Raw genomic sequence first — 20,983 nt, forward strand, 5'->3', positions numbered from 1 at the left:
CTCCTCCCTTCCTTCAACCCTTCCTCTCTCTCTCTCTCTCTTCTTAAATTCTCCTGCTCCATAGCATTCTAGATAAACAAGTGTATGGATAGAGAGATAGACACACATATAAGTAGATAAGACATAGAAATTCAGAGGTATCTAGAGATAGACACAGAGCTAGAACTAGAAATAGGGTAAACTGTGTCCCCATAGAGAGAGGGAAAACTGAACTTCCAACTCTGTGAAGGTATCAGCAGTGGCTTTATCCTGACACACAGCACAGTGCTTTCCACATAGTAGTGGAAAGTAGACATCAATAGTTAGTTCATCTTTTTCTTTCATTCACTCAATACATATTTTAAGTACCTACCATATGCCAGGCACTGTACTTCTGAGAGTACAAAAGAGAAAAGGGTCACATTTGGGGGTTGGGATGAGGGATGATCAGAAAGTTTGATACAGGAAGGAAGGAAAATAGATAATTAGATCAAGGAGAAGGTGGATGGACAGATAGATGTTTGAATGGACAGAAGAATGAATGGATGGAAGACAGATTAACTATGTAGACATGAATACACCAATTTATAGATTTTTCTCCATAAAGTTTTCCTTGGAAATGCATGCAGGCATTAGTAACACTGCTAAGCTATGGTGACTTTTCTTTTGGATAATGAGATCTCTTGGTAACACATTAGGAAGGAAGCTCTACAGATTTCCACCAAATGGACTTCTGCATACCACTACTTCCACTTTCTGATAACATTGCCAGCGTGGGCACATTTTTTCTCTTCTCTGTTTCTCAGTTTATTCACTAGCAATATTGGGTGAAAAGAGTACCCACTCCCACAGGATTACTAAAAAGAATAAATTAGTTAATAAGTGTTTAGAAAAATGTCCAATTCATGGTAGCATTTGAAAATCAATTGGTATGGGACTGGGAGGGTAGCTCAGTGGCAGAACATGGGATTAGCATGCACAAGGCCCTGGGTGCAATCTCCACCACAAAAAAAAAAAAAAAGAAAAGAAAAAAGGAAGGAAGAAAGAAAGGGTGTAAGTAGAAAGAACGGAGAGAAGGAAAAAAGGAAGGAAGGAAGGAAGGACAGATGGAAGGAAGGAGAGACAAAGAAAGAAAATTGATTATTAGTAGTAGTTACGGTCACAGAGCTAGTCTTCCTTGACCTGAAATAGTTGAGCTAACATCTCTGCTTCCATTTCTTCATGTGTAAAGTTATAATACTGACCATACTTACCTCATAGTGCTGTCTCCAGGTTTAGGTTAGTTAGTTAAAGTACTCCAACCCTGCTTGGCACATAGTAAGCACCGTGGCAGTGTTAGCTACCGTGATTTGATAACCGCAAGCTGATGGTTGTATGATATTTATACATACATGTAATTCATTCATAAAAATAAAATATTTAGAGAACAAAACCTGTCAGTACATCGTTAGAAACAAAACCTGGTGTCTATGACAACTGCAGCGTCTGTAGAATGCTGATGACTTTTCAAGTTGAAGAGGAAAAAAAGCCATCAGCTTGCAGAGGGAATTCTATCCTGTCTGACTTCTGAAATTGTATCCTGATTTCTGGCCCATTCCACTGTCACTTTCTCTTGCTCACCCCTCCTTCCCTGGCACGCCCATTTCCACTCCGCTCTGCCTGTTCAAAGAGGACTAGCATCCCCATCCCGAGCCACACCCTGAATCCAGAGGGAAGGAGTCAGTTTCTTTTCGTCATTGTTCAGCATGTCCTTTGGTTAGGCTTCGTGTGCCTGCACTGAGCATTTTGGCAGGCCTTGGGGTGACAAATGAATAAGACACTGGCATGTGCTGCGAGTGTAACTGCGAAGCAAGATTGAGTACGAAATAAAGTAAAATCTTCCCTTAGCAATTTGTTCTCTCGATTGCACGTTGAAATGGTAATATTTTGGATATGTTATGTTAAATATATTATTAAATGGTTTTCTCCTTTTTCTCCTCTTTCTTTCTAAAAACGCAAAAAAAGAAAAAAGGAAAAAAAAATTACAGTGGCATATGCAGCTCTCACTTGAGGACTGCATTCTGCTGCTATTGGCCAGTGGTGGAGGAAGGAGACAGAGGCTGACGGCGATCATTTCAATACAGCAGGTCAAGAGCCAGGGAAGGGGGAGGCAGATAGTAGAATGAAGACCAAAGAAGGGCGGCCCACATCTCTGTAGATCACGTGGTCTCTCTAGCTATATCCTCACTGCTTTCTGGGTATGCTCTCTCCCATACAGATGTGCCCCATTTTTTGTCATTGTTGGGACTCTGCCCTTCTGTTCTTCTCCTGGCTAATTTCTACACATCCCTATGTTACCTAACACAGCACTACTTCTGAGGATCCCTCTAACTGTCTTCTACTCTTTTCTTGAACTGAGTAACTCTTATAAGGCATGTCCTCATGATACCCTGTATTTCTCCAATATGTCACATATCATACCTTCTGGAGATTTTTGGTCTCCCCTATTAAAGCAGAAATACTTTGAGGTCAGGGATCAGGCTAGAGTCTTTTCCCATCCCTGTGGCATTACCTAGCACAATATGGGCATGCATTATGTGCTTAAGAAATGACTGGAAGCCAACAGATGAATAAATGGACACAGAAGTGGACCTACTTGTACCATGTTGATTGACTAACAAATCAGCCTCTACAACTAGACTGACACCTCCCAACAGGAAGACCCATGATCATCCAAGTTCATCTCTAGGCTCCACATGCCTAGACTTGACTTGAATTCAAAGAGAGACACTCCAGTTCACGTGGACTTCTGTTATACATGAGGGCATAACGTTCTGTTCTTTGAACACCAAAGGAGCCTAATAGATTTGACTTAAAAATGACTTTACATCCAATTATACTTTGAGTTCCAGGAATGATGGTTGGTGAAGTGGGGTAACGTGTAATATCCATTTCATCTTTTTAATGTTTCTCAATCATAGGTTCTGATGAAAAGCAGATATTCAGTTATCGTTTGATGGATACACTGGTGGATGGATGGATGGACAGATGGATGGATGGATGACTGAATAGATACATGCATAGATAGATGCCTGGAGAAGTAAATGGTTAAGTAATATGTTGGGAATCAGAGTCACAAGGCAGAGGAAATAAATATTCCAATTGCCAGTTCAGGCTCTCTTAGGGACCCACAAAGCAGAAGGTGAAACAAGCCCAGTTCCCTCTGGACTGAGAACTGGCAGAAGCAATCCTTAGATCAAGAGGGGTTAATGGACTTCTTGCTGCATTATTAAGACTTAATTTCTTGTTTATTAAGAGAATATTCTGTTTGGAGTTACTCTGCCACTTGGGCATTCCTGTAAATTGCCTCTTCACCCCACAAAGGCCTTTGCTCAGCCTTCCTGTCCTCCAGGGAGCTTTGCCTCACTCTGTAGCACCTTCTTACAGAAGAGAGCAAAGTAGGATCAGATACACAAGATGGGAGAAGAAGTGGGATTTGATCCGTTTACCTCTGTGTCAATAGAAGGTGTTGTTCTCAGATGGGGAACAGGGCTGACTGGACTTCAGTCTTCTAGGATATCCCTCTTCCGTTCCTTCTGAGCCCCTGTGATTTTATTCTCAGCCTTCTGATTAGCCAAGAGAAGATGTCCCAAAACACAGTGTGGGAAATAGTGAACACACACACACTAACATTCACAAATGGATGAGAATCATGAAGCTTCCTATAAAAAATGACATTCATGCAATACACATGATTCATGTACATGTAAAAACACACACACACATTTCATCCATATGTATATGTGTGCAATGTGTGCATGCACATATAAATGTGCTTACACCCAAGCATAGACAGGCATTTCAGAACATCTTTCTGGGAACACAGGTGTGTACTTCCATGCATGCTGGTAAGCTTAGTCACATATGTCACACACACACACACACACACACACACACACACACACACACACAGTCAAACATCTTCAATGTGTTTCCTTTGACCCCAAGTTCCATATTCAGAAGAACAAAGAAAAATTACTATCCCTGTTTGTTGTTCCAGGTGTGGAATTTGTCTCTTTACCACTTTCCACCAGGTCATTCATACCCAGTATTTTTATGAATTTAACAGAGGGTACCAAAAAAAAAATGTGGAGATCTCAAGAAAATGTCCAAGCTGTTGGACCCCACCACCAGCTCTGCTTCCTCATTCCCACCCCCTTTCCTCTTTCCTTCATTTCTCTAAAAAGCCAAACACACACATTTACTTGTCATGTATGTGACAGTCTAAGAGTCATCTTCTGTTGTTTGATGATGCCCTTAGGAACTGACTTGACACCTCAAAGAGTTCATCACGGCATTTATGCTAAATGATTATGGTGTTCTTGGGGGAAAAAAACTATAATTAAATAACATTTCTGCACTTCCTCGTATGTAGATGGGGAAACTGATATTCAGACAAGAAAGTGAATTTCTGAATGCCTCCCACTCACTTAGTGAGTGCCAAGACTGGGCTTTAATCCTGGATCTGCAAGTTCCTTAGTCCAGATAAGACAATCATAGTAAGAATGCTAACCACATTTAATGCATCATTATATTTAATCCTTGAAATTTACATCAAGTAATATTTTTATGACTACTTATAAAAAAGGAGCCTCAGAGAACTGAGTTATTGGTAGAGGCAACACCAAGCTGGGGAAAGCAAGAGCCAGAACTGGAACCCAGGAGATTAAAATCCTGGCCCCTTCACTCACTACAACTTCCCACAACCCTTCTGTCCCTTTGCATAAGGAGGTCCTTAAGAAGTAATTTTCCATGCATAAATAAATTAAAGGATGATATGAGAAGGACCTCGCAGGATTTTTGGCACACAGTATTCATTCAACAGTAAACCCTTTTCCTTCCCTCCACTCTTCCATGGCAAGGGCCAAGGGAACGTTTAGGGCCTGCTGTCCGACACCAGATTTCAATCCGAAGCTTTGCATATTTTAAAATGTTGTGTTGTAAAAACAGTAGAGGAACAAGGCTCTGTGAATAATTTACCACCTCGCCTTGGAGAAATTAAAAATATATTTCACTGAGAAAGAAAAGTCTTTGCTACATGGGATTTCCAGGCACTAGGACCAGAGCACAGCTTTTAATGGAAGAATTGAATTAGTTGCAATGATGATTTTTTTTTCCAAGTGAAAGGGGAGGTGGAAGATATTCAAAGGAAAGTGTACAGATCGATGTCACAATTGGCATAGAAATTAATTCATTGTCACTATATGTTAAAGTAGAATTTATATGAATTATTTCACAAAGTCCTACTTAATTTAATGTCTAAAAACAGACAACAAATATCTGCTAATTGGGTCATTGTTGAAGTGGGTGGGTAGGTTGGAGGGTAAGCAGGTTAGTAAAGGAGATAATTGGTATGAGGTGGATAAAAATACTGTAAGCTTAGAGACTGGAAAAACCCTAAGTTAAAAACTTAGCTTTTCCCACTTTTTTGCTACACCTCTTTCTGGTTTTCCTTGCTTATAAAATGAAAATGGTATGACTAAATTGAAGTTTAGAGAAACACAGACAGTAGATGGTGTCTATGGTGCAACAAGAATGAATGAATTTGCCCAATCAACATTTCTACCCACATTATCAAATGACTGATCTTGCCTTCCTCAAAAGGGTGCTGTATGCTCAGTCTAGAAAGTGCGTCCACCTTCCTTTACCTAACAAGCTCCTGTTCAACTAAATCACCACTTTCCACCATGAAGTTTGGACTGATGGCTTGAGTTCGCAGTGCTCTATCCACGTTACAACCGTGTCCACCCCTCCTGTTAATACACCCATCTCTTTACCTGGGGAGGGCTATGACTAAATGAATCATATCATCTCTGTGAGCAGGTAGCACAGTGTGGTACCACCAAGGTGGTTTTGTGAAAGTTCAGTGGACCCATTCACCATGGATAGAAACAGATGCCTGAGGGATTGTAACTCATAATATCAGCTGATGCATGCAGGCGAGGCCAGTCAGTATCTAAATGGCCTCGTCTGTACCATTTCCCATGGTTTTTGCATCAATTTTCTTCCTTTTATACGGCTCTGTTTCCTCATTCCCTCAAAGATGGATTGGACCTGATGGGCAGGGATGGGGAAGACTGAACTGGGTAAAGCAATTAGCCTACTTTCCTATTAACCCATTCCAAGCCCATACGAGACACAGATGATATAGCCCATTTTTAAAACGATCACTTCCAGTTCTGAGTCCCTAAAGTGGACTTACATAAACAAAAGCAACTCCCTAAACAACATCTGAAATTTAATTTCTTCCCCGGATCAGACCCCATTTCAGAGGACTGAAGATAATTATCAGAAAAAAAAAAAAAAAGCATTCCTGACAAACGGAGACGATTCTAAGGTTAAACAATATTTTTACAAAAGTTAGTAAACCCAGACTAGACTCCCATAGGAGGGAATTATCTGCTGACGTAGAACCACAACAAACAAGACAGTTTGGAGTCTCTGCCACACCTGCCTTTCAGGGATGCACAGCAGCACAGAGCTAAGAAGGCTTTCCCTCCAGGGCACCCCACTCTCACGTCCAACCCAGACCCAAAGGCATGACAGGACCCAGGCCCAGCGGCTGCTACCTACCTCCCAATGTGGCAGAGATGAGGAGGTGCGTGCCGTACTTTTTGATGATGGTGTCGATGAACTGCTGAGTGGTGGGTCTCCTGCCAAGCAGACGGATGCTCCTTTGAAACTCTGGCATGAGGGGTACTGGATGACGAACCAGATCTCTCCTCTCAATGGCTGTGTTCCTCACCTTCCAACGGGCAAACTCCCTGGGAAGGAGAGAGGAGCAGCACTCAATTGACCATTTCTACTCTCGGGCCAAAGCCCACCCAACCAACCCTTCCAAGCCTCTCTTTAGGTGAAATTGTCTATAATTTTAACATTTCTCAAATGACTCTTTGATCTAGAATTTTGAGTCCTCTTTAGTCAGCAAATAGTTATCAAGTACTACTCTCAGCACCGGGATACTGAACCAGATAGACAGTCACACCTTCAAGTTGCTCACAGAGCGTCAAGGAAACAAAGTCAGAAGTCACTTTTACTACCTTATGGGTGGAAAACTGAAGGGGGAAAAAAAGAGAAACCATCACTAATCATTATCATCAGCATTTTTTTTTTTTTTTGGTACTGTGGATTGAAGTCAGGGGCACTTGATCACTGAGCCATACCCCCAGCCCTATTTTATATCTTATTTAGAGACAGGGTGTCACTAAATTGCTTAGCCCCTCACCATTGCTGAGGCTGGCACTGAACTCATGATCCTCCTGCCTCAGCTTCCTGAGCCGCTGGGATTACAGGCTTGTGCCATGGTTCCTGGCTCATCAGCATCATCTGATAATAATGATTGTGATGATGATTTTCATGGTACTTTATAGTTCACCAGGATGGCAGCTCTCATTTCATACCTAATTATCACAGTAGCCCCTTGAAAGAGGACTATTATCCATTTCTAGTTCATCTCACAAGAACTACTTTCCCACTGCTGTCTAGTTGCTCTCTAGTTGCTGTCTGTCTCTCTCACTAGACTGTGAACGACATTACAGAGATGGCATCTTCTAGGATTCCATCTAGATGGAATTCTGCCTGTGTCATGGCAGAATTCATAGTGGATGAATAAATTAGCAAACGGAGGGACGAAAAGAAGGGAAGGAGATGAGGGCACAGGTGGATTGCATAAGGATGGGCAGAATCTACGACACAAAGCAGCCTGAGATCTTTTGTGAGATAGTTCAAAAATCAAACATTGAGCCCACAGCTCACTTGAATACTAAATTTTAACATGAATTCCCTGAACGCCTACTTCTTGGAGGAAATGAAGCTGTGCTCTTGTGGAGACATTTAGGTTTTTCCTTCACTAATTATAGAGATCAAGATGGAGAAGCACCGAACTTGGGAATCCAAGTCTTCTTCTGCTCCTTGCAAATTATGTCTCGCAATATTGTGCAAATCATGCCCCTTCTCCATCCCTACGTTTCTTCTTCTATAAATATGAATTAGTAGTATCTATTTTCTCCCGCCGGAGCAGAATTGCATGAAAGATAGGGTATGAAAATACCTTTGGAAACTACAAGGCGCTAATCCAATGTAAACTATTGTTTTATAACTTTATTTCCTCACAAATTCCCAAGTAGGTACATGTAAATCATTAAATGTGCACAGACGGTGAACACAGATCCCACAAACTGAAGACAAGCACAAATTTAATGGGACTCGATTCAGGTTGCTTCTGCTTAAATAACAGTCGGCTGTTCTAGCAAAGACGCAGCTCCCCCAGAGCGACCGGCTTCACAGGGCTGCCTGAGTTACAGAGTCTCTGTCCCTTGAGAAATGCAGACTAGTCAAAAGGGCCGTAAGGTCAGCCTAGATAAATGACAGAACCAGAGTTTAATGAAAAGGTCTCTCTTCTCTGCCACAGCATGGGAGAGATAGATGAAGACAGGGCCACGGGGCAAGAAAAAGTAGAACAGGGTGGGAATGGGGCCGGAATATGCCCTGGTAATTCAGTGGTAGAGTCTGACCCCTGACTCACAGGAGATGAGTCTGAAAGAAGCTTTAATGTTAGAATACATTTCCAAACCGCAGAGCTCCTGGGCTGTCTGCATAAGGAATCTTTGTCCATAATTCTTAATGTGGTTCAAATGATCAGGCGACGCAGTACCTGCATATCTTAGGTACTTAGTCGACTGCACTTAGGGAAACCCTGAGGGGCACCTATGGGGAGGAGATGGCCCTCAGCTCACAGTCTGTCAGGGAAGACAAAACATTTCCATTTTATTGTAAATCAAGGACTACAGGATGAGGTAGAGCATGGACCACTCTGGCCTCTAGGGAAAACTTCAGAGAGAAGGTCACGTGTAAACTCCAAGTTCAAAGTCTGCAGAGCATTTATACAAATCCTAAACACCTGAAAGAAAGAGTAGGAGCCCCATGAGAGGAGGGAACACGGAATGTGTCATGGGAAGAGCACGGAAGAAGAGGAGGAATATGGAGAAGGGGGTCCAAGAGGGACAGGATCTAACAAGTGGGCTGACCAGCTGTCGGGAGAGCCTTTGACGGCCAGTGGGGAATTTTACAGGTGGGGCAGGTGGCTTGTGACATAAGACCCAATGATCCTAGGACCCAGAAACTGGCTTCCTATAAAACAGAAGATGAAAATGATGCAATGTAGCTTTCATATTAGGTTACAAAACACTACCACTTCAACATGGCTCTCTCTCCCTGGTTCATGACATGTTCTAAGATACTCTGGAGAGATCTGCAGAGCGAGTCTCCCAGGGAAGCTTCCAGTTGGCATCTTCTGAGGACCTGGGACCTCATGTGGAGCTGAGTCTTCATGACAGCTCTGCTTGAACAGAAAGCAGCCAGCCATGGTGACTGCAGCATAGCAAGAGACCCGGGGTCAAGGCACCCAGGTTCCCGATCCTCAGAAACTGTAAGATAATGTTGTTTTAAGACACCAAGTAATGGAGTAAATTGTTAGTCAGCCATCGAGGGCCAATGGGAGGCAGTGAGAATCACCAAATAAATCTGAGAAAAAGAATCTTTCCTTAACAGCTTATTCCTGAAATTTATAAAATTATATACCATGAAATGAAATGTTTTATGTGTGTGTATACACATATATCAGCATACATAAAAATATCTACATTTATATAGTTATGTATATTATAAGTGTTGTATAAATTAAACTTTTGGTTTGTCCTTTTTCAAATGAATATGACTATGTTCCTCAGAATTAATATTTATTTAGTATTAATACACAGAGAATTTAAGTAACTTGCTAAAGGTCACCCAACTAGTTAGCGATAGAGCTAGGCACTGAATGGTATCATAAACATCCTGTCCCTTAAATCACATTTAAGGTAAATATGTAGAGAGAAGGTATAAAAAATAGTAAAACCAATTTGGACACACAGGAATAATGCCATCCCCACTAAATTACAAGGCCATGACTCAATTCCTTTTTTTCTCTCTCTCTTCTTTTTTCTTTTTTTTAACAGCCTTCACAGTCTTTGTGAAGCTCACCGGCTACAGGCCCAGGGCTTGCCATCTGTGTAGTTTCTGGGAAAAAAAACAGGAAAGAAGCCAGTGCTGGGTACCCAGCACCTACCTCCCGGGGTGGATGGGAAGCCAGAGTGAGAGAAGCGCATGACACGCTGAGCATGGAGCCAGGCCCTGGGAGAGCCCAGGAACAGGGACTGCAATTGTAAAGCTTCAGCTCCAAGCCAGGCACTGCCAGCTCAGCACCTTGGACAGGGTTCCTGACACCAAAAGAAGCCAATGGCTGCTCCCCTGGGTTTCCGTACTATGTTCTGCAGTTGCAATGGTAATTCTAATCATGGAGGGATCAAGGAGGAATGTTCTTGACAAGGTCTGGAAAAAAGGAGGTGGGTGGGAAGCATGGTGTCTTAGAATTCTCCTGTATAAATGGAATTTTGAAGGAAACATAGGATTGACAAGACAAAGCTAGGGGCAGTTTGTGCGGGCTGGGCATCTGAGTGCCTTGTCCCTGGGGGTCTCTTGCCAGGTCGCAGTCACCCACGGCTGTGTTGGGAAGGGTCCACTTTCAGGTGATACATAAAGTTATTGTCAATACCCAGCACGTGTGTCATAAAAATGCTAACAAGAACAACAAATTTTCAGGGACTACAGGCTAAAGGACTATGGGTCAGACACTGTTATTAAATCTCAGTGTGTAGACCTTGTTCTTATTGGCCAACAATCCAGACCAAAACATTCTGAGGAATGTTTCTGTAACCATTATAGGGATGTTGGAGCAAAGACTGTAATAATCACAGCTTTCGACTCCACCAAAATACACTTTAGCAAAAGACCTCCAGAGCACCTAGATCTATCCTGAGGAAGATTTAACTATGTGGGCTGAAAAGGCTGACTTATCTATTCATAATTTTAGCACCTAATATTTTTCTGACCCTGAGGATACAAACAAAAGTGATGAAAGTCTTGCTCTGAAGGAGCTTATATTCTGGCAAGAGTGGACAGATGAAACCAATGCGTAGTATGTAAGAGGGAGATAAGTGCTATTCACACAAATAAAGAAGGAGAGAAAACAGTATGCCTGGGGGTAATTTAAGGTCTAGTTTTATATGTGGTCAGGAAAAAAAATACTTTCTGATTTGGTGATATTTGAGGAGGTACTTAAAGGCAAAAAGGGAGGAACCATGGGGCCATCTTGTGGAGGAAGAATGTTCTAGAAGGAAAGAACAGTAATTGCAAATGTCCTCAGGTAGGGGTGTGGTTGGTGTGAGGAACCGTGAGAAGGCAGGTTCAGATAAGTAGAATGGGTGAGCTGAATGAAAGAAAAGATGAGAGAAAAAAAACTAACATTGAAATATGGAGTGGGACAGGCAGAGATCTTTTGAGGAATTTTAAATTTTAAGTAACATTAAAAATCAAAAGAAGATTATAAGCTAACATAAACTGATTTTTAATATAAACTGATGGAATAAAAAGCAAGGATAGGCAAATTCATTCTGTAAATGTAATTTCCAGAGAGTAAGAGTAAATACTTCACGCTTTTCAGCCAAACACTCCATTCTATCCTTATAACACGAAGAAAGCAGCCATTCTTATTATATAAACCTGTAAGTTTAAGTAAACTTATTTGTTCTAATAAAACTTTACTTACAAAAGCAACTGGAAGGCCAGATTTGGTTCAACAGTCGTATAACCTCTATTCTAAAAGTTTTACTGGTACCTTCTTCATAAAAGTCATCAAATCTAACTCACCTAGTTCACAGATGGGAAAAATCAATGTCAAAGACATTAAGTTATTTGCATAAGACTAGACAACAAAAGACTGGAAGGGCTGGAGCTCATGACTCCAATCACACACAGAACCCTTTCCATGGAACATACGACCTTAAAAAAAAAGTATGAAAAGAAAAGAAAGCACGCTTTGCTTGCCATATTGTCTAACTGCTCTGCTGGCCCAGGAACAATTTCATGTTAAGTTCTCAGTGAACTGAGCACAATATAAAATATATGTTTCCTTCTGAGCTCACAGAGCAAGCAAATTCCCCTTGGAGGAGAAGGCAGAACTCATGATGGCAGAAGATGTGCAGAATATGCTTATGCCCAATTAAGCATCCCAGCAGGGTGGGTGAACCAATTAGACTGAGATTAAAAAAGGATCCTGGATGGAAGGCATGGGGAGTCTGCAGCAAGGCCCACTCCACTTGGGGAGCTGAAGCTGAGAGTGGGTTATGACAGGGGCAGCAGAAGCAAGATGACTGGGAGCTAGGGTTGCAGGGTTTGAGATGAGGCTGGAGAGAAAATTGCAAGTCCAACGTGTTCCTTTTAGAACTAAGCATTCATTACCTTTCAAGAATCCTCCTTCCTCCTCTTTATCAGCCCTCTGCGATTCTGTACACACACATGCACACGCATGCACACTCATGCACACTCCTCCCACACACACACTCACTCAAAGACACATTGAGTACAATTTGTACTGAAGAGAGAGAAAAGACAATGAGACAGAAAGGAGAACTGTCTCTGTACCCTTCGGAAGGTGCTGCCTCTCCAGGACATCAGTGCCTCCACCTGTGAAATACTCTGATTCAATTAGTTCACCTTCAGCCCTGTCTCCGCCAGCCTAGGTCTGGAGGTGGAAAGCCTGGGTTAAAACCAGACTCTGCCACCCATTGCTTACACTCCATAAAATGTAAATGGCATCTGCCTTAGAGGGATGGGTTTTGGATTATATTAAATCAGGAAGCATAGTGCCTAGAACATTACCAGCCTTCAATAAAATATTAGTGCAAAGCTATTTTCAATATTATTACTGCTGTTATGATTATATGAGCAGCTCCAGTGGGAAGCTGGGAGACAGGGGGTGGATGGTGGGGAGGGAAGGGAGAGGAAGCCGCTGTGCTCTTCTTAAAGGTACCAATAGATAGACCTTTGGGGAAAGGAGGGATTTGATTCTTGTGAAACATAGTAAAAGCAGTGAGACTGGATTTAAGATAAAGACTCACTTTAGAAATTCTCTCCTGGTCTATTTCACCCTATATCCTACAAATTGTCCTGTTCCAAGAATTTAATGAAATAATGGTTGGAAGAACTTCTTTGAAAGTTGCACCAGGGTGTGAAAAGCAGTGAGTTGCTCTTGGTATGACATTATTTTATTATTTGCATAGGAAAGACACAAGTATGACATTTCTATTACTTGAAATATTGTATAGTGTCCTCCTCAGCACTCCTGGGTCCCCAGGAAGCACTGGATGACCTTGAGTTTCTTCCTTTGCTTCCTAGGTAATTGAGGCTTTAAAATATAGGAAAAACAGGAAAAAAAAATAAAGGGATTAATACAAAAAAAAGGAAGCTTGAGGCTAAAATTACATGAAAAATGAATTCTGAAAACTCAATGGACATGAACTGCAAATGTCTCCAGGCTTCCCTGCATTCAGAGGACAAAGAAAAATCAGAGCCCAAAGTACTATGCAGTCCAGAAGGTAGCAGAGTAGCTGATGTACAATATGGTTGCAGAAATACAGATTTCCAGGCTACCCTAATAAGACAGAAACCTCTCCAGTGGTTTCTCACGGACCAGGAAGGAGTCGGTGTTGGTGAGCGAGCGATGGCCTCAACAATGCCTCCAACCAGTTTGACTGGCTCAAGGTAGCCAAATGCAAATTCGAAAGCGCCAATTCGCAAGGGTCAAAAGTGTTTGGTACTAGATCGGTACTTGTCTGGTAGGCTGACTTTATCCAAGGGTACGTTTTAGAATATTTTATGGACACTATAGTCCTAATAAATGTTTGTTGAGAGCATGATTGATTGCAGTTATGGGATGTTTGCATTTGTTTATTCCTGGGTGGCTTTATCCCTTTGGTTGCATTAAGCAATCATTTGGAAATGGAATAAGAAGAAGCCTCTGAGTATCAGGGTGATGGAGAAGCATTCTGGGGCTGCTTCCATTATTGTTAGCAGCAAATTATTCCCAGAGAGGAACAAGGGGAATCACAGAGGAGAGTAAGGAGATGAAATCATTGAGCTGAGAGAAGGAGCCTGGGCATTTCTCTTGCCTGCTGTTCCTGGTCTCCCTGCAGGATCCCCGTCAGATCAGGGAAAGGTGAACCCAAGGGCACACGTGAAGTAGAAATGATGCGTTTTAACGAGAGAGGGTGCTGGTGCCAAATCTCCTGCCCGCCTCCCAGCCCCGGAACATAAATGAGAGGGCAGGTGGGAGCGGCAGCATCCAAGTGGATCTATCGAATCATTTCAGCCCAGGAGGGTAAATGCAGCAAAAGAAGAATATGTTAAAAAAAGAGAGAACTATTTCTGAAAACATGATTATGAATGATATTATTTTTAATTATAACCAAAGACATTGACTTTATAGAAATAATCCTTGCTTACAATTTGCACACAAATCTATTTTTCTAAGTATGTTCATTTAAGTAATGATATTTTTATCTTTAAGAACAACCCCATTAAAGTTCTGAAGGTTCATAGTAAAGGATTAAAGTTCAGAGAAATGGCAGCACCTATTCTAGGGTAAAAAATGTTGGAATGGAACTATGTGCTTCTCACAGGGTAGAAACTTGGAAAGAAAACAGAAACACAGAAACACACACAGGATGGTACAACATTCCTATAAATGGACCGTTTCCAAAAAGCAAGTGGGATTCTTCCTGGGGCACTGTTACCGAGGGAGGTTATGGGACTTACCTGTGGAAGGCAGGTTGGAATGTCCCTGTTTTATTTCACTCTGAGCATGCTGCTTGCTTCCTGCTTTGCCATATAGAATCTCAACTGGCCTCAGAAGAGATCACCTAAGGCTATCACTGTCATTTCACAAATGAGGAAACTGAGACCTGGAGAGGGAGGTGGTCTTTCTCAAGGTCACAATATCATTGGTGGCTAGAGGGGACAGAACCTGGATTTCTGACCTCAGTTGTATTGTTTTCCACTCTGATCCACTGTTCCATTCCATTATTACAGTTTTTTTTTTTTTGGAGGGGGATTATAGTGCACTTAATCTTGTTATATTTATTTTATTTTATTTGTGTGTGTGTGTGTGTGTGTGTGTGTGTGTGTGTGTGTATTTTGCTGGGGATTGAACCCAGGGATTTGTGCATGCAAGGCAAGCACTCTACCAACTGAACTATATCCCAAGCCCTGCATTTTGTCTTTTACAAATCTCTCCTCCCTTCAACCTGAAATATGGGAATAGTTCCCACCCAATCACAAGCAGAGAAAACTGGGGATCTGGACGAAAAAGTCCATTTTGGTAAATCCATGCCAGAACCGAGATTGCAATTCCCATCCTATGGTTCTCCGTCTAGTCTTTCCCTGCATCTTCCTAGAGTCCTCTCCCCTGCTCACTCTGGTGTCTTTATGCAAACAGTCTCCCAAACTGCCTTGAAGTCCCTGAAAAGCTCAGCTAAGAAATAGAAGACAAAAAAAAAAAAAAAACAAAAAAACAAAAAACAAGCAAATGCTTATTCCACTAAGCATCTGAAAAGAGGATGAAAATAAGTTCTTTCCTGAAGACACTGTGGCACCAGAGAATGAACACAAACTTTCCAGCCGGACAGGCTGGCTCTGAATCCCAGCCAAAAAGCCACTCATTAGCTGAGTGAATGTTTGCAGATTCCTCGGTGTCTCTGAGCTTCTTCATCAATGCAATAGAAATCTTAGTACCTTCCTCCTCGCAGGGTTGCTGGAAGGATTAACCATAATGAATTCAATTAATCTGGCAGTAGTAGCTACTCAATAAATGTTAGCTATTTATCCTTTGGCTAGGCATTCTAAAAGGGGAGTTTGTTGTACAGCACATAACTTTTAATGGATATTTTAAATGATCTTAATATGCCTATGGGCTTCAGGGATTACATGAACTGCATATAAATAAAATATTTAAAATTCTGTTTACTCGATTTGTCTCTCTGCTTATTTCCAAAGCATCTATTGTGAAAGCATGACTCATAACTAAATATGGATTAATAAAAGTTTGGAGCAGCAATTATTTTCCAATTATCATAAATCCCATTAAACATTGCAATTATATGAATCTTCCCTTTTAGATCACAAAATTTGAGAGCTCCAAGGGACCACAGAGAATGTCTTCATCTGTGCCTTCAATCTTCAAACAGAAACATGAAGACTCTGAAAGGGAGAGAATTTTCCCAGAGACACATAGCTGTAAGCAGCAGAGCTGATTTTGCAATCCAGGTCTTGTACATCCGGGTCTCTACTCATTTCCCTCTCCTGTCCTACATCTCTTACGGAGAAAAGTGAACACCTTTTCCCTCAGCAAGTAATGCTCATTTAATTACCATATCACTTTCTCAGTAAAATGTTTTAGGATTAGAAAGCACTCTGCCATCTCAGATTCCCACCTCATCTATACTCTCAGCTAGACCCCTCTTTCATTTCCTTAAAAAAAAAAAGAAAAACCTGCCCTGTTCCTGCTTTAAATTAGTTAAGAAATATATCTTTATTCAATTCATTCTTCCCACATGCTCTAAAGTTCTAACCAATATCAGGAACTAGGGATCTAAAACCATCCTTTATTTAAACTGAGTGCACCAAAACATTTAAAAATTATTTAATTCCTGAGTTGTCAAACTATGGCCCACAGACCAAATAAATTCTAGTGCTTGTTTGGTAAATAATTATTTGTTGGAAAATAGTCTTTCTGCTTTGAATAGGTGAGTGTGGTCTATGGATGTATTTGGCCTGCAATAGAGAGTGAGGTACAGACCCAAGAGGCCCATAAAATCGAAGTATTTATTCTGATCCTGTATAGGAAAAAAGAAAAACAAAAAAAAAACCTGCCCATCTAGATTTAATACATTAACCTTCCCAGTTAAATGTTGTATTTTAAGAAAACAATCGAGAATGCCAGATTTAAGACTTATAGATTGAACAAAGTAGGAGAGCGTGTGTGAGAGGTCAGTATATTCTGTGTGATTTTTCTTTATTTTGTTTTGTTTCAATTTTTGCAAAAAAAGAGATGTTGCCCATTTAAAAAAAAATCAAAATATCTGGGCTAAAGCAAATTAGAAAACAAGAATATTTTCCCACACAGTTTTCTTGGAACAACTTTAAGCCAAATAACAAAGTCATTATTTAAAATACACACCAGAATAAACTGATTAAAAATATCCAGATCACACTGGAGTTAAGAACAAACAGGTTTCTTCTGAAATTTTATGATTTGATGATTAAATAAGACAATTGATTTCATAGACACAGGATGAAAACTCCAAGGGTGGGCATCTAACACATTTCTTTTTGACTGTCCAAAGAGCACAAGAAGATGGGAGATACCGATGGGCTTCCCAGCTGGGGGAACCTAAGGAGTTGTACTGTCAGGGAAATATGGCTCCAAGTGCTAGAAGCAGAATGACCAGAAATAATTGACAGCAAGGTAAAGCCCTGCTCAATAAAGCAAGCTCTTTCTGTCAGAATGAGAAGAAAAGAACAGGCTGCCCTGGGTATCAGGGAGGTCCCTGTCTTTGAAGAGAGTGAAGCTGAATTTGCATAACTGATTGACAGATATACTTTGGGGAGGAATTCAGCATCTAAAAGGTGATTGGAAAGTGGTACTGTTGCTGTCCTTACTGACTAGGAGATGATGTGAGTCTCAGAAAGGGAAAATATACATGGAACATTAGGAACTGTCTTGGGAATGCCCAAGAGAATTGGAAATGTTTCAATCAGGAACTATTAATTGTTATGGCCACTCACAGGAGCATCAGCCTCACACAGCACCAACAAGATGGACAGCAGTTACAGAAAGGATTACCTACTTAGTTCTTTTTCAGCTCTGAGTTAGTAGAACAGTACCTCAAAACACACTGAGAGACATCAGTTTCCAGTTATAGGATAAAACAACCCCCACAGTCTGAATTTTAATTCCATTTTTTTTTTTTGCACAGAACACACAATGGTTTTCTCCAACAAATGGTCTTTCAACTACTTCATCTTTCTTCATGTTGCCATACATGACTATTAAATGTTAACTCTTCTTGAGTATAAAGATATGTTGATGGTCACATTCCACAAAAGCAACTTCCTAGCAGCCATGCTTCTGCAAGCTCACAGTGAATTTTCCAGAAGAAAGTACTATGCTATTTCTCCCACTCCTCCTTCCACTCCTTCCATCTCTCTCTCCAGTGCAGATCTTTATTTTCCAATGTTGAACATGCTTGCTTTTCCAGATCTTGATATGGGTTTGCCCATTAGAACTGATATCACTGACATTCACATGAATACAAGTACACTGGGAGCTACTTATGATGATTCTCAGTTTACAGAAGAATCTCAGACTCAAAGATCCCAACCCAGGGTTAACTCTCTCTATTATGCTATGCACACTCTACATCTGATTCAGGATCATTTTCAATCCAAGATTCTGTTTAGCAAGCTGATGACCCATTAGGAACCTCAAGTCCTTGAGATCATACAGACTGTTTGTTCTTCAGCTACTTCATATTTCCTGCTTACCTGTTACATGTTCTACAAGTTGCTCTGGATATTTTGGCCTCTACTAAAGCTGAAATTGGATATAGAGGAACCAGCACTGCACTATGGACAAAAGTGTTATGAATCTGCCACCTACTTTAATCTAAATACTCTGGACTATCATCAACAAGTAACTCCTCTCTGGGTTTCACTGTTCCCATCTGTAAAATGGTTAGATACACTAGACTAAATGACCTTCAACTTTTCTTTAGACCTGGAATATTTGAACCATTTATATATATATATATATATATATATATATATATATATATATATATATACACACTTTTCAAATAATTGGGTAAGTGGCATCAACTATAATTCTATTTCTATGTGAGATGCTAGGGCTACCGGTATAAAGAATATACCCAAAGAAAGAGCATTATTTTGCTCGGAAAAATTCAAAAGATAATATTTCAATACATATTTTGCAAAATAGGCAAATGAGTTATAAGTATTCAATCCTTGGTGGATGGGATACTTCCAGAACCTGGTCTGTCCTCCCACCATCCTGCACTTTGGGTGAAGGAGCACAATTTGAGAAGAGTCAGACTCTGATTCCATCTGTGGTATTTGAAGTGAGGTCCATCAGCCACCCACATCACAATTTGGTGGGAATCCACATCAAAATATAGAGGCAGGAGCTCACTCGAAACTTCAGCAACTCAACATCTCTGCCTCTGCCTGTCTAACAAGCTCCCAGGTGACCCTTCGACAGAAGAATCAGGACTGAAGCACGGCTGAGCTCTCCTCTGCTTTGGAGAAACAGCTCCCCCCTTCCCACCTTGCAGTCTGCTTCTCAACTTTCTGGCCCTGGTCCTAGAGGTCACTCCTAGAGGGCACTTTCCCCAACTCCAACGGCCACCCTAGACCACTGAACACAGCTGTGATGATCTACCATGGAGTGATTTTATTGCCACTCCTCTCCAGGACACAGCTCTTCTAGGGGTCAGGACTGTGCAGTACTTTTTTCTTAGCTCTTAGTATGTTGCCTTAGTACATTGCCTAATTCATAAGTTACCCAAAAAATAATCCTCGAATGATGAAAGCAATGCCAAAAGGTTTATGAATGGCTCCTCTCTCTTCTCCAGCATGAAGTAACTCCTGTTCTCAGGCACTCCCCACCATCAGAGTGTTTATCTGCCAACACTGAGCCCCTGGAGTCTGGCAAGTTACCTTAAGACTCTGATTCCAAAAGGCCCGAGTCTTCAGTGGCTTCCTGTTTCTATTTATTACTGCACCCTGTTCCACGCGTAGGCAGAGGTGGCAATTAAATCCTCAGAAGTGGGGAATTTTGGAATTAATCCTTAACACCTTTGTGCTTTCATTTTTCCTCTTTTCAATCAGTGGCAACTCTAATAAGTCCACAGACTGGAGAAGAGATGTCGTATGGGATTAAGTAAAGCAAGGTTCTTAGCCAAGACACGTGGAAGCACAAAATGCTGCCCTACCCCCCTGGACCCTTTGCTTCCACCTTGACAACCTTACAATGCTTCCTAAATATTGCAGCCAAAATAACTCTCTCCTAGTGTGGGTTGGCTCAAGCCAACTTCCAGCTTATTGGGAAGTAGATATGAGTCCTACTGTCTCACAAAGCAATAGAAAACTTCTTCAATTTACAGTTAACATTTTTTCAAGAATATACTACAAGATCCCAGCTCCTTCCTGCACTATTTTGTCCTCATTCTTCTCAAACTGAACTGCTGCTCTGTGGACCCATCATATATGATATCACCAACATTTGATTTTTCCTTACATTTGTATCAACTTTCAGAGATGAGCCATTACTTACAATGTAGCCCAGGCATCTGAACACAGAAGAAGCATGTTCTGTGCCCTTCCCTGCCTACTTGCTTCTCTACCTTGTTTTTGAATCCTAGTCTTCTCTTCCCTTTGCAGTTACGTGGTATTTGGTTTAGTTTTGTTCTAAAGCTTCATCAAGTTCATAAATCCACTGTAATCTCCAGCTTTTCCTACCTACATGCAGCTTTCCTCCCTGGAAAAACTCTTTTGCTCCATTATGATTGCTAACCAACAGCACCCTGTACATCCTCAAAGATTGTATCATCCCTACATCCTGCATGAAGATGGCCCCTTATCTTTCCTTCTGTCCCTGCTACATGATGCATTCTGTATGAGACTAGGAAAGGGACAGGTAGCCTGCTCAAAATATGCTCAGCACCTATCTCAGGACCTGGCATATAGTAAGTTCTATAAATTGAAATAATGACCATGTCTCTGCTCAGCTGATTCCATGACTCCCAACCTGTACATGCATTCAACCAGTAGTTTTGAGCACCTATTGTATTCCAGGGGTTTATAAATGCAGGAGATAAACAGTCAGTGGGAAAGACAGGCAAACTATCACCCTTTGGGAGCTTACCTGCCAGTCGGGGAGCCAAACAAGAAACACCAATATATATGCAGCAAAATATCAGACATTGCAAAATTTTTTTTTAAAAAACGCAAA

At 41.2% G+C, this 20,983-nt stretch overlaps 1 protein-coding gene across 2 annotated transcripts in view; it reads right to left on the reverse strand.

The window, feature by feature from the left end:
- The window catches only part of Brinp1 (BMP/retinoic acid inducible neural specific 1), a 173,034-nt gene that overhangs the window by 57,589 nt on the left and 94,462 nt on the right, over positions 1–20,983 (reverse strand). The window contains exons 1-2 of one of the 2 annotated variants that reach the window (XM_078048080.1): positions 6,592–6,680; positions 353–976 (exon numbers count right to left, since the gene is read on the reverse strand). Coding sequence is in view for 1 of the 2 variants with exons in the window: in XM_021723473.3 (XP_021579148.1) it covers positions 6,592–6,782 (191 nt within the window). In the remaining variant the exon portion in view is untranslated. Of the gene's footprint in view, positions 1–352; positions 977–6,591; positions 6,783–20,983 lie in introns of those variants that run through there. The other variant, XM_021723473.3, reaches the window with a different exon arrangement.

Source organism: Ictidomys tridecemlineatus, chromosome 4 (genome assembly GCF_052094955.1).
Source record: "Ictidomys tridecemlineatus isolate mIctTri1 chromosome 4, mIctTri1.hap1, whole genome shotgun sequence".
Lineage (NCBI taxonomy): Eukaryota > Metazoa > Chordata > Mammalia > Rodentia > Sciuridae > Ictidomys > Ictidomys tridecemlineatus.